The following is a 13,295-nucleotide window of genomic DNA, read 5'->3' on the forward strand; positions in this document are numbered from 1 at the left end:
TCCTGAGACAAGGTGAGGCAAGCTAATCAAAAGAAGTATGGTTACTAAAGCACAGGAGAAACTGGTGCATTGGGACTGAGGTGGTTTTCTAACTACAGCTTTGATTCACCTATTTTTCTCAAGCCTGTCTTATCTGTTAAGCTTTCTGAAGTGGTACCAATTCAATGCCTAGCTGAGCTATCAACTTTCCACTATTCCTCTTTCACTTCATGCAGCACTCAAGCCTCTACACTAAAAACACTGGCACCACATGGAGAGAATAGTTTAAGTTTAATGCTCGCTATGGCTAAGAGTCATTTATGTTAATAGACATTTTTGTTCCTTGGAATTAATCTTCCTTTGGGCTTTTGTGTTTTTTTGGTGGCATAAATCAGAACAAATTATTTCCCTTACAATTTAGAATAGTCTTGCTCAGATACTAAGAGCAGAGAAAGATAATCAAAAGCAATCAAATTACCATATCCTAATGAACTACCATTTGTCAGCTGAGCCAGGGTTACTATTTCCTTTAACATAGCAGGAAAACATCAGAGAGGCTTGAGGATGGTGATTAAAGGCAGTATGTTTAATTCTGCATTTGCAGGAGGCAACCACTTGCCTTCAAATCTACATCAATTGCAATCTCTTGTCCTTACTCAGCATTTTCATTTCAGCCTTGTCCAACTCTCCCAACACTTGCTGCTACTCCAGCCAGTTCCTGTTGAATTCCCCACTGGCCTCTGAGAGCTGGACAGAGGCTTCCCTTCATGAGCTGCAAAACTTTTCACTTTTCTTTAAATTTAAAAGAGCTTTCTGCTGTGCCACTTCCATGTCCTCTTTTCCACCATCTGTGTTCTGCCCACTCCATCTGAGGGTTCTCCCTGATTCCCTTCTCCAGATCTGGGTCCACTTTGAACAACCTTTCTGTTCAAGCAGTTGGGACAGGAAAAACAGACTCCTCTCTTTTCATTCCCCATCAGCAGTGCTTCCCCCTCTGCCCAGAAAACTGCCAGTGCAGAGCAGCCCTGTGTGCTGGGGACGAGCTGCTCTGGGCGGCACATCCTGGACCTTGGGCAGGTGAGAGAGACAACAGGAGAGCCAGGCTCCCTCACGCTGCTTCACACCTGCCCCCAGTAGAAGGCAGGTCTCCAAGGGCACATCCTGACACCTTGCAAAAAGCAGAGCAGCAGGAGCTGGGTGCAGCAAAGAGGGAAGGTCCTGGCACCCTGTCTAAAAGGATGAAGAATATCATCACTGTTAGCAAGATGGTGTTGCCTTTGTGCTGATATTTGACATACAGACCTAGCAAACAGACTCTCCAAAGCAAACAACACCCTTATTGCAAGCTGACTTCCGCAAGCTGCAATTTCCTGTCCTTGGCTGGCAGTTACAGGAATACTGTCAGTATATTCATATCAAAAAGTCCAACCAAAAAAGCAAAAAATTTAAGAAAAAGGACATTGCCAATGAAAATCTGACCTTTCTGAGACTGACAAGTACTGTAGATGTTGGATGGCTCTGCTCCTAAATACACCTGCAGTCAGCCATTAAGTATTGCACAATAAAACTGCCCCATATTGAAAGTTTTGCCCAAGCCTTAAAGGCCACCCATCCTAGAGAAGCATTTCCATTCAGCAGAATTACAGGACCACCACAGACAAATAAAACAAATCTGTTAGCAGAGAGTTAGGTGACCTTCAGGAGAACATCACCTTCTAAAAAACTTACAGATATAAAACTCAAAATAAGTGGGGTTAAAAGGCCTCACAGGCTTTTGTGTCCTTGATTGCTTCCTTTGAGCCAAGTCATGCATGGACATAAGCACTGGGCATATTAATTTCCATGAAACTCACTGTCCTGGCTGTATTTCTTACTGATTTGAGTAATTTCTTAGAATTGTTATTCTTTTAGTGATAATAATCTTGCAGGAACCCTGGCCATAGGGTAGAAGGGACCTCACAGATGACTGAAACCAGCCTCCTTTGCTTGAAATAGTGCCATATAATCCCATTCACAAGACTTGCCAACCCAGGCTTTAAACTAGTGAGGCATCCTGTTCCCTGTGCTCTGTGGATATGGCTTTCCAAGAGTGCCCTGATGCCTAACTGGTTCTCTTGTGGTTTTAGCAAGTTTTATAGAACACTTACAGTCTTTACAGCTCTACCTGCAAAGCACTTCAAAAGATTCTGTTAAGACTTACCACAGTAAACCTGCTGACTCCATAATACAAATTCAAAGTAATTCCAGGTCAAACCTTTAATCAGAGAGACCTCTATAAGCTGCTTCTCACCCTTATTAAAGAGATTTAGGAAACCATGAAGGAGGTTGGAGAGTTACTGCTGTGCCATTTAAAAAGGCTCCATTAAGATTTGGGTATTTTTATCTTTTAGAAAAAAGCATTTGCACATTATAACTCTAAGAAGACAATTATAAGAGCATTCTGAGAGTCTTTTCATTTTAACTATATGGGGGGGGGGGGGGGGGGGAAATGGCACAGCAAAGTATGGGAAAGAAAATACATTGCCTAAGCCTTTTTCTTGAATAGGATCCTAACTAGCCATGTCACAGCTGCAGTGAAGTGTCTCATGTTCCTGTGATTTATTACTATAAGGGCCACATCATCTGCCAAAGTGTGCTTGTAAGAAATTAAATGGTTTCCAAAGGAAACTTTCAAACAAGACAGATTTTAGATTTGCATTTTCACCCTGATTAGTGTCTGTGAAGCTCCTTTGAAAACTTTTGTATCAAGCATAAATATAAAATTATTTCCAAATGCAGTTTGAGTGGGGGAAGTTTTCAGGAAGGAAGCCCAGTTACCCACAGAAAGAGATTAAGAGACTGTTTCGAGGAGTGAGAAGGCAGAACAGCACTGAAAGAGAAAGGAAGTGGCTAAGTTCCAACATGCTGCGCCTTGGACCCAATTGCTTTCTGTCTAACATGATGAGTTGTTCACAGGCCTGAGTTACTCTGTTACCCTTTTAGCTTGACCATGGACAATAAGCCTCAAATCAAGTGTAAGAGACAAATTAAGGGCTTGATCCTACACTCCCAGTTCCCTTTCACTTCAAGCTGAGGAGGGAGAGCAGTATTAAGATCTATATTAATGTTGATCATGGTGTCATTCCTGATGGGCATTGATCCAGAAAAATCCCAGAAAACTCCCACAATTAGCCCAGCTACTGCAGACAGGCAATTTCAGACCACAGCAGAAAATGAAGCAGCAACATTTCCATTGATCCCAATAGCATCAGAGAACCTCAGAGTCAGCCTTTCAAGACTCTTGTTTGCACATGAGTGTTTCTGCCAATTTGTATCAAGGTCTCATTTTCAAAGCAAAATAAATTTAACCTCACAATATCTGTCCACTGATGTAAGACTGCTCTGTTTTCCTGATGTAGGTCAGCAAAAACTGAGTACATCTGTAAAGAAGTCCCAACACTTTCATCAGAAAGACTTTGGAAACATAAAATATGAATCTATTACATCTAAGATATGGAAAGAGCCAAAACAAAATAGAAATACATGGAAAAGGAAAAAGTATGTAATAATCTAAACAGATTGGCAAGCTGTAACACTGGGTATTCTCTGTAGAATGTCCAGAAATTTACTACTTTAGTAACAGGCCAAACAAACATCTTGGTCAGTCTTGACTTATGCTATATAAATTACCAAAACAGCAGCAGTGAGGAAGGACTGACATCTTGCTAGCCTGAAGAAGTGACTTGATTTACAGATGTGCCAGGAAGTTCCTGGGGGTAAATTACTGTTGTGTCAAATGACATGCACTCTGTAGAATAAATGCTTTAAATACATAACTTTAGTTCTCTAGCATCAGAATCAAAAAGCACAGATAGTTGCCATCAGAGGGGATGTAACCAGATGCAGGGAATAACCAGATGCACGAATAGATGAAAATATGTGGCTAAGAATAAAAACAGAAGGATTTTTTGAACTTGGTCTTCCTACCTTTATCTGGTAGAAAGGTTTTGCAGAGCTTCTGTAAGAGATTATTTCTGATTTTGAATTTGCAACAGCAGTTGCCCCCAGTGGCACCTCCCTATAAACCATGAATACACATTCAAGGAGCACAAGTTGCACCACCACAATACCTCAATCCATTTGCTGTAGCACCAACCTGTAAAAGGATGACACACAACTGTTCAGTCTTCTACTTGCTTCCTTTTCTTCCTCCCAAGATAAAACAAGAGTTTCATCTAAACTACTGCAATTTCCTTGGGGAGACAGGATTACATTATAATGAAGCCCATCAAATTTGTTTTAGAACTATGAAATGCTGGGATCAGGCCAAAAGAATCCCTCCAGGCATATGGCATATTTCTCTTCCTATGCATTGTATCTACAGTCTCATTCCAATACCATGTACCAAAGTCTTTTCCTCATGCAGAGAAGCCAGGTAACACAGGACAACCCACAGAGGACATTTCTGACAGATTCTCTGACAGATGCTCAAGACATGCTGTTGACACTGTATTTTTTACCTGGTTCAGATTAATAATTAAAAATGATTCAGCACTGAGAATCTTCTGACTTTGTACTGATCAGGAAAAACATGTTCAACTATGAGATGACTAGAATCATTAAAATTCTATTTCAGAGAACTGCTGTTAAGTGATAATTTTGCTCTTCAAATTGGAAGAGAGGATTAATAATTGAATCCAAAGACTTAGTTATATATATTTGGTGGGTTTGTTTCATAATAGAAAGAATTACTTGAGTAGAAATCCATTACATTTTTTAGTATTCCCATGCTAGTCTGATTCTAAGCTTTTCCATTAAGCAGCACAGTTATAATGGCATTAACTACTTAAGCAGCAAAAACAGCACATAATTATCACTTTTAATGCAATCTTTTAGCATGTGAATAGATACTGCACATCACTGACAATTCACATTCCTAAACAGATTCTTCTATTCTGTCATAGCAGCTTCACCTCCTCTTGTATTGATATAACTGATCCAAGCATGTATAATTTTTTCCTCAATTAAAATTCCTCAGATTAATGAGATAGCAAATTTAAATCCAAAGGTGTAGCAATCAGCTACTGCTTTATTTACCTTCAGATAGATGTTTAGATATGAGCAGGAACTAGGGCACAATTACCCATGTACCAGCATATCAGCATCTCAAACCATGTGTGTACTCTCCAAATTATGAGTATGTTAGATATTGCACATATTAAAAACAAAAGTCCCACATAAAGAGTATAAGGTATATGGAAGCTCTAGAGAAATTAGGGGAGAAGAGAGAAGACTATGCAGCACATACCATCCCATAATTTTCTGCAGAAGGCCTTTTTCAAATAATCCCAGACTGACAACACTAAGCTCCTTAAAGATGCCACAAAATCACTGCATCACTGTTTCATGCATTTTCTTTTAAAGGCCTATTAAGAACCCATTCCTTCTAATAGAATGGTATTTTCATCTCAACTTTTTTTTTCTTTTGGGATCGTGAAAATAAGATTTCCCTATCATTGCCTCTTTTTTTTTTTTTTCTGTTTCTATTTGATCAATGATGATTCATTTTTTCCCGTGCTTCTAAGAGAGTTGACATTAAAATGCCTAGTTTATATTCTCTTTCTGTTGTACTTTTGCATTGGAGCCACTCAGAATGATGTCAGCTCAGCTCTAGGCATTGTCTCTGATAGTTCAATTCCAGCTGAATTGCTGGAGCCAGCAGGACATTAGCATTCACTTGATTGATTTAGCACACTCAGAGAATGAGTTTTGTATTCAGGGACACACATGAAAAACTGAAGAAATTATAAAGCAGTCTCAAGTTCTTTTAGAGTCACATATCTTTTCCTTCTCACATACCTTCCTGTGCTTGAGGGCACCATCTAAATAACAGCCATTTCAATGCCAAGCCCTTCCCTGACAGTGTTCATGGAAGAAAGAGGAGAGAAAAGCAATTTAAAACTTGTTTAACATAGTTCATCAATTTAACAGATTTCAAGTCTAAAAGATCATATTATGCATTACCTCCTATAAATACAGGAGAATTTCAACTGTAATTTCCACATTTTGTCCAACAATTGGAGAGAACACTTTTTCAAAGGTAAATACTTCAAACTGAATTCTGAAATAAGTATTAAAAATATAACACTTGATGGCTTTAAAACTTTCTTCCCTTGTCCAGTGCCTACCTTTATGACAAGGTTTTGGTGTTGTATGTGACTCAAAATGCACATGACCTACAAAGAGTTTGTGTCTTTTCAGATTCCAGATTCTTAAATCTGGAAAACTGAAGTGAAAAAGAGAATGCAGGCCAAAATTTTCAGAAGAGGTGGCTAAAGTTTGGCTCAGGAATCCATCTGCCTCAAAAGAAATGCTGAGCTGAGCAGGTGCCTGTGAACTGAATGAAGAAATATGGCTTTATTTTCCTGCAAACTAGAATCTCCACTTCACTATTTTATGACTTCAAAACAGAGATTCCCAAACTTTTCAACAATAGGACTGAAGACCTCAGCAGATATGTTTGTTCAATTACACACTTTATGGGCTGCATGAAATGACTGGAAGGGCCATACTGTAATAGAACATAGCTGACCTCTTCTTAAAAGTCCTTTTCCTGCACCATCTCTGTTGGCTCCAATGGGTGTTCAGCTACTCAAGGTGAGTTTGCAGCCTTCAGACCACAACCATACTTGATCCCTTTGACAGGACCCTTCACCTCCTGATACTTCCCCCATGGCTAAGCTAGGCCAGAATGGTTTGTCTTGGGATGAATTACCTCAGCTGAAAACACCTTCAGCCAGCGATAAACATCCTTCCTTGAGTGGTGGGAAAGGATAAGCCAGAAATATATGACTGAGAGACAAGCACTTTTTACAGCTATAAAAGACCACTATGATTTTCATGAAACCAGAAATCTCCTCTACACTCTCAGCGTGTGTAGAAAGTTCTCCTCGATGTGGTGACATTCACATCGAGATACTTCCCTGGGATTCAGAGGAATTAGGAGACTCTTTGCACACCACCATAATTTGTTGGTAAGTGACATTGGCTCTAATCTATACTGTTTCTTTGCTAGCTGTAACATAGATACCTTTATTACTGTGCACTGTATTTTTATCTAGTAGTAGTTCTTTTGTTTATTCTGTGTTGTAAGTAAATCTGTTAAAGCCTTGAGTGTGCTTTCCTTATGTCTATTCAATAAATAATTCATGTTGTAATAAGCCTGATTGGTCATTATTAAGGACTTGAGAGAGAGTGGGTTTTGGGGTGTTGGCTGCCTCAATAAAGCCACTGTCTAGTACCAGAGAGCTGAGCAAAGGCAGGGACTTGTCTAAAGTCTCCCCTTTCATTCATTACAACTTCCCTCTTCTGATGCAGTCAAATGGACAGGTAGAATTTGTGCATTTTCCAGTAGATTCAGCATTATAAACATATGGATGGTGTGACAACAACATCAGCTGTCCCAGTTCAACCTCACCTTTGCATTTCTCTTAATTCCAACAGTATCTCCTAATTAGGGGTTCTTTCTCTATGACATGTAGCTCAACTGGTGTTTTAACTGCTCAGAAACACCTGCAATAGCTCTCCCTGGCTTCAGTTACCTGTTCTGAGTGCAGCTGCAGGCTCCAGCCCAGCCTCCCCCTGCACACACACATAACAGGAAGACAGATGGGTCTGGACACTCATTTGTGATCATTAACAAGCAGTGCCTGTAAAAGATGACAAGTCATGTGTCAGCTGAAACATTTCACATTAATTGGAACAAAGTTCCTATCAAATATATTTTGATAATAGCCAATCTCTCAAGCATATTTAGCGCCACACAGCAAGAATATGTTTGATGTCTTTCCTTGGAGGCAAGAAAGAGAACCAGAAGGCAAATGCAGCTACAGGCAGTGAAGAAAGACAAACAGAAAATAACAAAAACACAGTTCTGTCTCTGGAGATAAGCAATGAACCATGGAGCCTATCAGCTCTGTCAGCAGTGTAGATCCTGACACAGGTCTGTGGGTTCCAAAGGCTGCTATTGTCCCAGAGACACTATGAAGGATCAGTAGGAAGTAGGAGATGATGTTGCAGCCAATGAACATCTCCATGGACAACGAGTCAGTACTCAAAGATGAAATCTGGCAATACTCTCTATGAATACAGGAGTGCATGTTTTAATACAAAGCTAATGCAAGGCCGTTTGCAGTGATCTTAGAGGAGTCGGTTCTCCTGTTCATTCCTATACGTGACAGAGCATTTCCCTTGACTTTCCTCACTTAACTTCCATGTTAGGGCTGGCCCTTTCTCAGTTACAAGATTTGGTTGGTTCCCAGCTAATGGCAGAGTCACTTCAAATACTTGAATAGCTCAAATCCCCTGAAGTTCTTAAGAATAGTTTCTTGCAGTAATTTGAGATGAATAGTTAACAAGACTATGTGTCTGTCTAAATGAGCTCCAAAATACTTCACAATAACTGTGGTGAGACCTTATGCATTACTATGGCATTTTAGTCTTTTTAACACCAAGCAACAGCTTCAGAAGCCAAAGAGTCTCTCTGGGTTTGTAACATGCTTTCCATGCTGCTTAGACTTTCTCTTCACTGATCTACTGCTGGATATAAGCAATGTTGAAAAGACATTAAAGCAACAGTCAAGACCTGTAGCTACATTAGTCATTCTGTCAGACAGCTGGAAAGAACCTCACTGAAGTTAAGCAGGAAAACAATTTGTTGAAGCATCTGCTGAAGCAGTGAGTCGCAACTCATTCAAATCTCTCTAAAGATCAAGCAACTGCTGAAGCCCTGAAAGCCACAATTGATCCTGCAAACAGGGGATACTAAAAAAAGCTTTGAACTCATCTCTAGTCTCTGGTATGTGATAAAAACCTGACTGTCCACATATTTATTCCTTTAAAGCAGTCAGGTGGGGAAATACAGGATGAGTGACGTTCCCCTACCTGTACTAGCTGACAGCAGTGCTCTCCTATCTTTTTTTTTTTTTTTTTCCAAGAAGCAGGTGGGAAAAGGGAGCACACTGTTGTTCTGTGATGCTCGTTCAAATCAGGTGCCAACTCCAAGTTCTTGACAGCTGATGAAAAAGATTCTGACAATCTGGAGATGAGAACAATTATCACTGAAGGAAATAAAAGGCTGTATCAGTTGTAAATAAGGTTTTTGGTTTATTCTAAATATTAACTAACTTTGTGTGTGTTGTGCTGTCTGCCAGGGAGGCAGAGCAACAAGTGAAATGTGCCATGCTTTAAGCACAGTTTATTGTATTGGTTAGGAAATTTATGGCAGTATCTCTGGGATTTGTCCCTGGATATACCTGAAATACTGATATACTTGATATATATTTGATCCCAGATATACTTGGATGTATTTGATTTGATCCTGGATACAGTTTTAGGCCAGTTCTGCTAGTGAGGTGGATGGACAGAGAGACTGGGACAGGGGCAGGGGACTGAGTAGGGAGAGTGACATTTGTGAGAGGGAGCGACACTTGTGACACTTGTGGCACTGTGACGGGATAAAAACCCAGGGGTTGCTTAACGGGGATTCTCCTCGGAGAACCAGCTCGAGCTGTTTAGGTGTTGCCGTGCCGGGAATAAATCCCTTTATGGGACGGGACATCGGAGACTGAGCTATGGGAAACGTGCGGTCGAACCGGTGGGGAAGCCTGGTGTGACTGCGTGAGTGCGGTGTGTGGGGAGCCAAGCGGGGCACCCGGCCTGTCCCTGGGGCCGCCGTGAAAAGCCTTCTGTCCCAGCAGCGACTGTCCCTGGCGCTGGGACCGTGACTGCCAAGGCTCAGACCAGTCCGAGTGGGAAGGTTCGCTAACCCCTGCGCTGGCACAGCAGGGCCCGCGCCTGTTCCCCTTCCTGAGGGGAGCTGAGGGAGGCAGGGCCGTGAGGGAGGCAGGGCCGCGCGCGCACCGCCAGGCGGCGCCCCCGCCCCGCCGAGCCGAGCGCGCGGAGCCCAGGGCGGCCGCGCGGCGCTTCCGGCGGCGCAGGAAGGGGCGGTGCGCGCGGCTCCGGTGAGCGGCGGGAGCGGCCGGGCCGCGGCCGGGGAGCTCGGGGAGCTGCGGCGGTACCGCGGGGGCCGCGGGTCGGGGAGTCTGGGGAGCTGCGGCGGCTCCGGCACCGAGCGCCGTGGAGCGGGGCAGGCGGGGACCGGGCTCCGGGAGGGCTCCCCGCGGGCCGCGTCAGCGCCCGAGCCCGTCCCGCCGCCTCTCGGTGCTGCGGGCGAGGAGACGGCGGGGCCGGGGCCGTGCGGTCACGGCAGCGGAGAGGGGCCGGGGCACAGGGCTCGTGTCGTACTGTTACCGAGAGCTGCGACCGGGAACCTGGATATCGCCACAGCTTTCACCAGCCTCGTCCCGGTGCGGGAGATGAGGGAACTGCAGCGCGGTTTAGAGATTGCGGACTGCATTAGAACCGTATAGAACCTGCACTAGTGCACTTATTCCTGTGAGTTCTTACAGTGCGTCTCTTTTCTAGGAAAAATGATTTCTGAAAGCAGCTCCTTCATCAAGGGTGTGGTGCTTGGAGGAGTTTTCTGCATGTTGGTTACGCTCCTCGGACACATTAAGGTGGGCCACGGGACCAAAGCACATCACCATGAGCATCATCACATCCAGGCTCCCAACAAGGAAGATGTCTTAAACCTCTCAGAAGGGGAACGTGTGGAGCTTAGTAAAAACATCAATGTGTACTGTATCATCCTTGTCAAACCAAAAGATCTGGGGCACTGGGCTGCAGCAAGGGAGACCTGGAGCAAACACTGTGACAAGGCAGAATTCTACAGCTCGGAAAAGGTCAAAGTGTTCGATTCTGTGGCCGTCAACACAAACGATATGTGGGCGATGATGCGGAAAGCTTACAAGATCGCATACGAACGCTATAAGGATGAATTCAGCTGGTTCTTCCTTGCATATCCAACAACATTTGCTATAATTGAAAATCTCAAGTATTTCTTACTGAAAAAAGACCCCTCTCAGCCTTTTTACATAGGCCACACTGTGAAATCTGGTGACCTTGAGTATGTAGATGGCGAGGGAGGGATCGTCTTAAGCATTGAGTCGCTAAGACGCCTCTCCCGTGTTCTTGATGACCCTGACAAGTGCCCAGAGCAGGGAGGTATGATTTGGAAACTGGCAGAGGACAAACAGCTGGCGATCTGCCTGAAGTACGGCGGCGTGTTCGCCGAAAACGCCGAAGATTCCGAAGGGAAAGACGTCTTCAACACTAAATCCGTGGGGGCGCTCATCAAGGAGGCCATGTCCACGCACCCGCAGCAGGTGGTGGACGGCTGCTGCTCCGACATGGCCATCACCTTCAGCGGGCTGGCCCCCAACCACATGCACGTGATGATGTATGGCGTGTACCGGCTGCGGCCCTACGGCCACTCCTACAGCGACGCCCTGGTGTTCCTGCCCCCTCCGGGCTCCGACAATGACTGACGGGGGCCTCAGGGAAGGAGGAACCCTGGGGTGGCTCTTCTCACAACACACAGTGGTACTGACACGTTCTGGTACTGGTGTACAGGTTCTTTTGCACATTGAGGGTTGGGAAAGCTCTTCATTTTAAAAGTGGAAGGAGGATTTTTTTCTAAATCTTTTATAGAGAAATGCTTTTGACAGTGCTGGAATGAAATTATAAAAAGAAGATGTTAATGTTTATTATAAACGGAAATTAAGTTTATAGGGAGGGTTTGTACATGTAAATATTTATTAATGAAAATGAAATGGACTTTAGTCTACTCTTAAAAATATATTTTTGCAAGACTTTGATTATTTCAGTTCTTCCAGGCATTTCTAGAATGTCTTTATATCTTTCTAAGTTGTACCAATAAAACTGACTACAGATTCAGTCTCAAAGACTGTAACTTTCAGCTATTTCTTTTACACTCAATACACACTCAATATCTTGAGCTTATATAGCACCTTCCACCTCATGTACAGCCTTCTAACAGCAGGAAGCAAGGTGACAAGAAATCTTGCAGCAGAGTAATATCAAGTGCCCTTTGGACTACTGTTTCTAAGCAGACAAAAGAGAAAGATAAACTGTATTTGCATAGGTATTAACACGGTCAGGGAGTCTGTTAGCACAAGATCATTTGCTCATTTAAAATTTCACTCCGTCTATAAGCATGTTAGAATAAAGGTTCAGTATTATTTTTACTCCTGTTAGTGGATGCTAATAGTGTTGACAAGGAAGAATTTGGTTAATTGTCAGTACAGTTTGGTGTTTGGTTTGGGTATTTTCATGCTCTTTTTTTTAACAATAGAGGGCACTCAGTTTTACACAAGTTGCTGGGTCACACTCCTATCCACCCACAGCCTGTGTAAACAAAGAGCACTTCAGTACTTACTCCATTTAGAATTCAGTGACCTGACATGGGTGTTTCAAGACTTGAGGAAGGTACTACATCCATCTGTTACATCTGTGATTGTCACAGGCTTTGTTGGTATTACAATATTCATAAAACACAGGAGCAGACTGTTCTCTCAGCTTTAACCAGCCAGTTGTAACACCCTGCTCTGAGCTGCAAGTGGGCAGGTGGGGAAGTGAAACAGCTGTTTCAGAGCTGATGAGAATATCCACATCTTGGGTTTTTTGTTTTAAGCATCAGGTTTTTGACAAGACAACTGCTCAGACCCTCATACAGGCTCCCACAGCTCAGCAGCTTTTTGAAAGGTGAGACAAGAAGCACCTGCTCATCCCCTCATCAGTCAGAGCTCAGCTGACAGCAACAGAATTGCTCCCAAAACCCAGGTAAAACTTGTACTTTTGATGTTTTGCTAATCTGGTTTATAAATTAAGCCTTATTTGAGTTGTATCTCCTTACAGAATAATACAGCTGCAAAAACTTTGACAAAACCAGATAAAGCAAGCAAAACTTTCAGTGTTTCTGATTATTAAAAACGGTTCTGACCCCCCTGCAGCAACAGCAATCATAGGAGAATGAGAGTGAACAATTCCAACAAGAAAAAAATCTTATTTGTCACAGATTTGAGGTGCTGTAGGACAACAGGAAGAGATAAGATGAAAGGAAACCACAAAAAGCAAGATTAGCTCATTTTACACAAAAAAACCTCACCAACACTGAAGCATTAAGTGATTTCCCATAGTACCAGAAATCAATACATTTACAATGAAATCTTTAAGATGCACAGAAATGTTCACCAGCATTCTGAAATTCTGAGGTATGATCAGAACTCTTTCTGCAACACTGCTTAAATTTTGTCTTCCTACATTGATAGTTTCAGATTTACCCTGTCATTTTCAGAGTCTTGTAAATAATTGTACAGAATTTTAAAAGCAGCATTCCTTCTGCCATGATTTAACTT

At 42.7% G+C, this 13,295-nt stretch overlaps 1 protein-coding gene across 2 annotated transcripts; it reads left to right on the forward strand.

Moving 5' to 3' along the window:
* Positions 1 to 9,934: 9,934 nt before the first annotated feature.
* Positions 9,935 to 12,189, forward strand: C1GALT1C1 (C1GALT1 specific chaperone 1). 2 transcript variants are annotated; one of them, XM_054289736.1, is made up of 2 exons: positions 9,935 to 9,980; positions 10,444 to 12,189. In XM_054289736.1, exon 2 carries the CDS (start codon positions 10,449 to 10,451, stop codon positions 11,403 to 11,405), a length of 957 nt encoding a protein of 318 aa, XP_054145711.1. In that variant the 5' UTR covers positions 9,935 to 9,980; positions 10,444 to 10,448; the 3' UTR covers positions 11,406 to 12,189. The 2 variants fall into 2 exon arrangements, with proteins under 2 accessions (XP_054145711.1, XP_054145712.1); XM_054289737.1 differs by lacking the exon at positions 9,935 to 9,980 and adding an exon at positions 10,205 to 10,325.
* Positions 12,190 to 13,295: the final 1,106 nt, after the last annotated feature.

The sequence above is a fragment of the Melozone crissalis genome, unplaced genomic scaffold, assembly GCF_028551555.1.
Source record: "Melozone crissalis strain CALT ecotype California unplaced genomic scaffold, PUWL_Pcris_2 ptg000068l_1, whole genome shotgun sequence".
Lineage (NCBI taxonomy): Eukaryota > Metazoa > Chordata > Aves > Passeriformes > Passerellidae > Melozone > Melozone crissalis.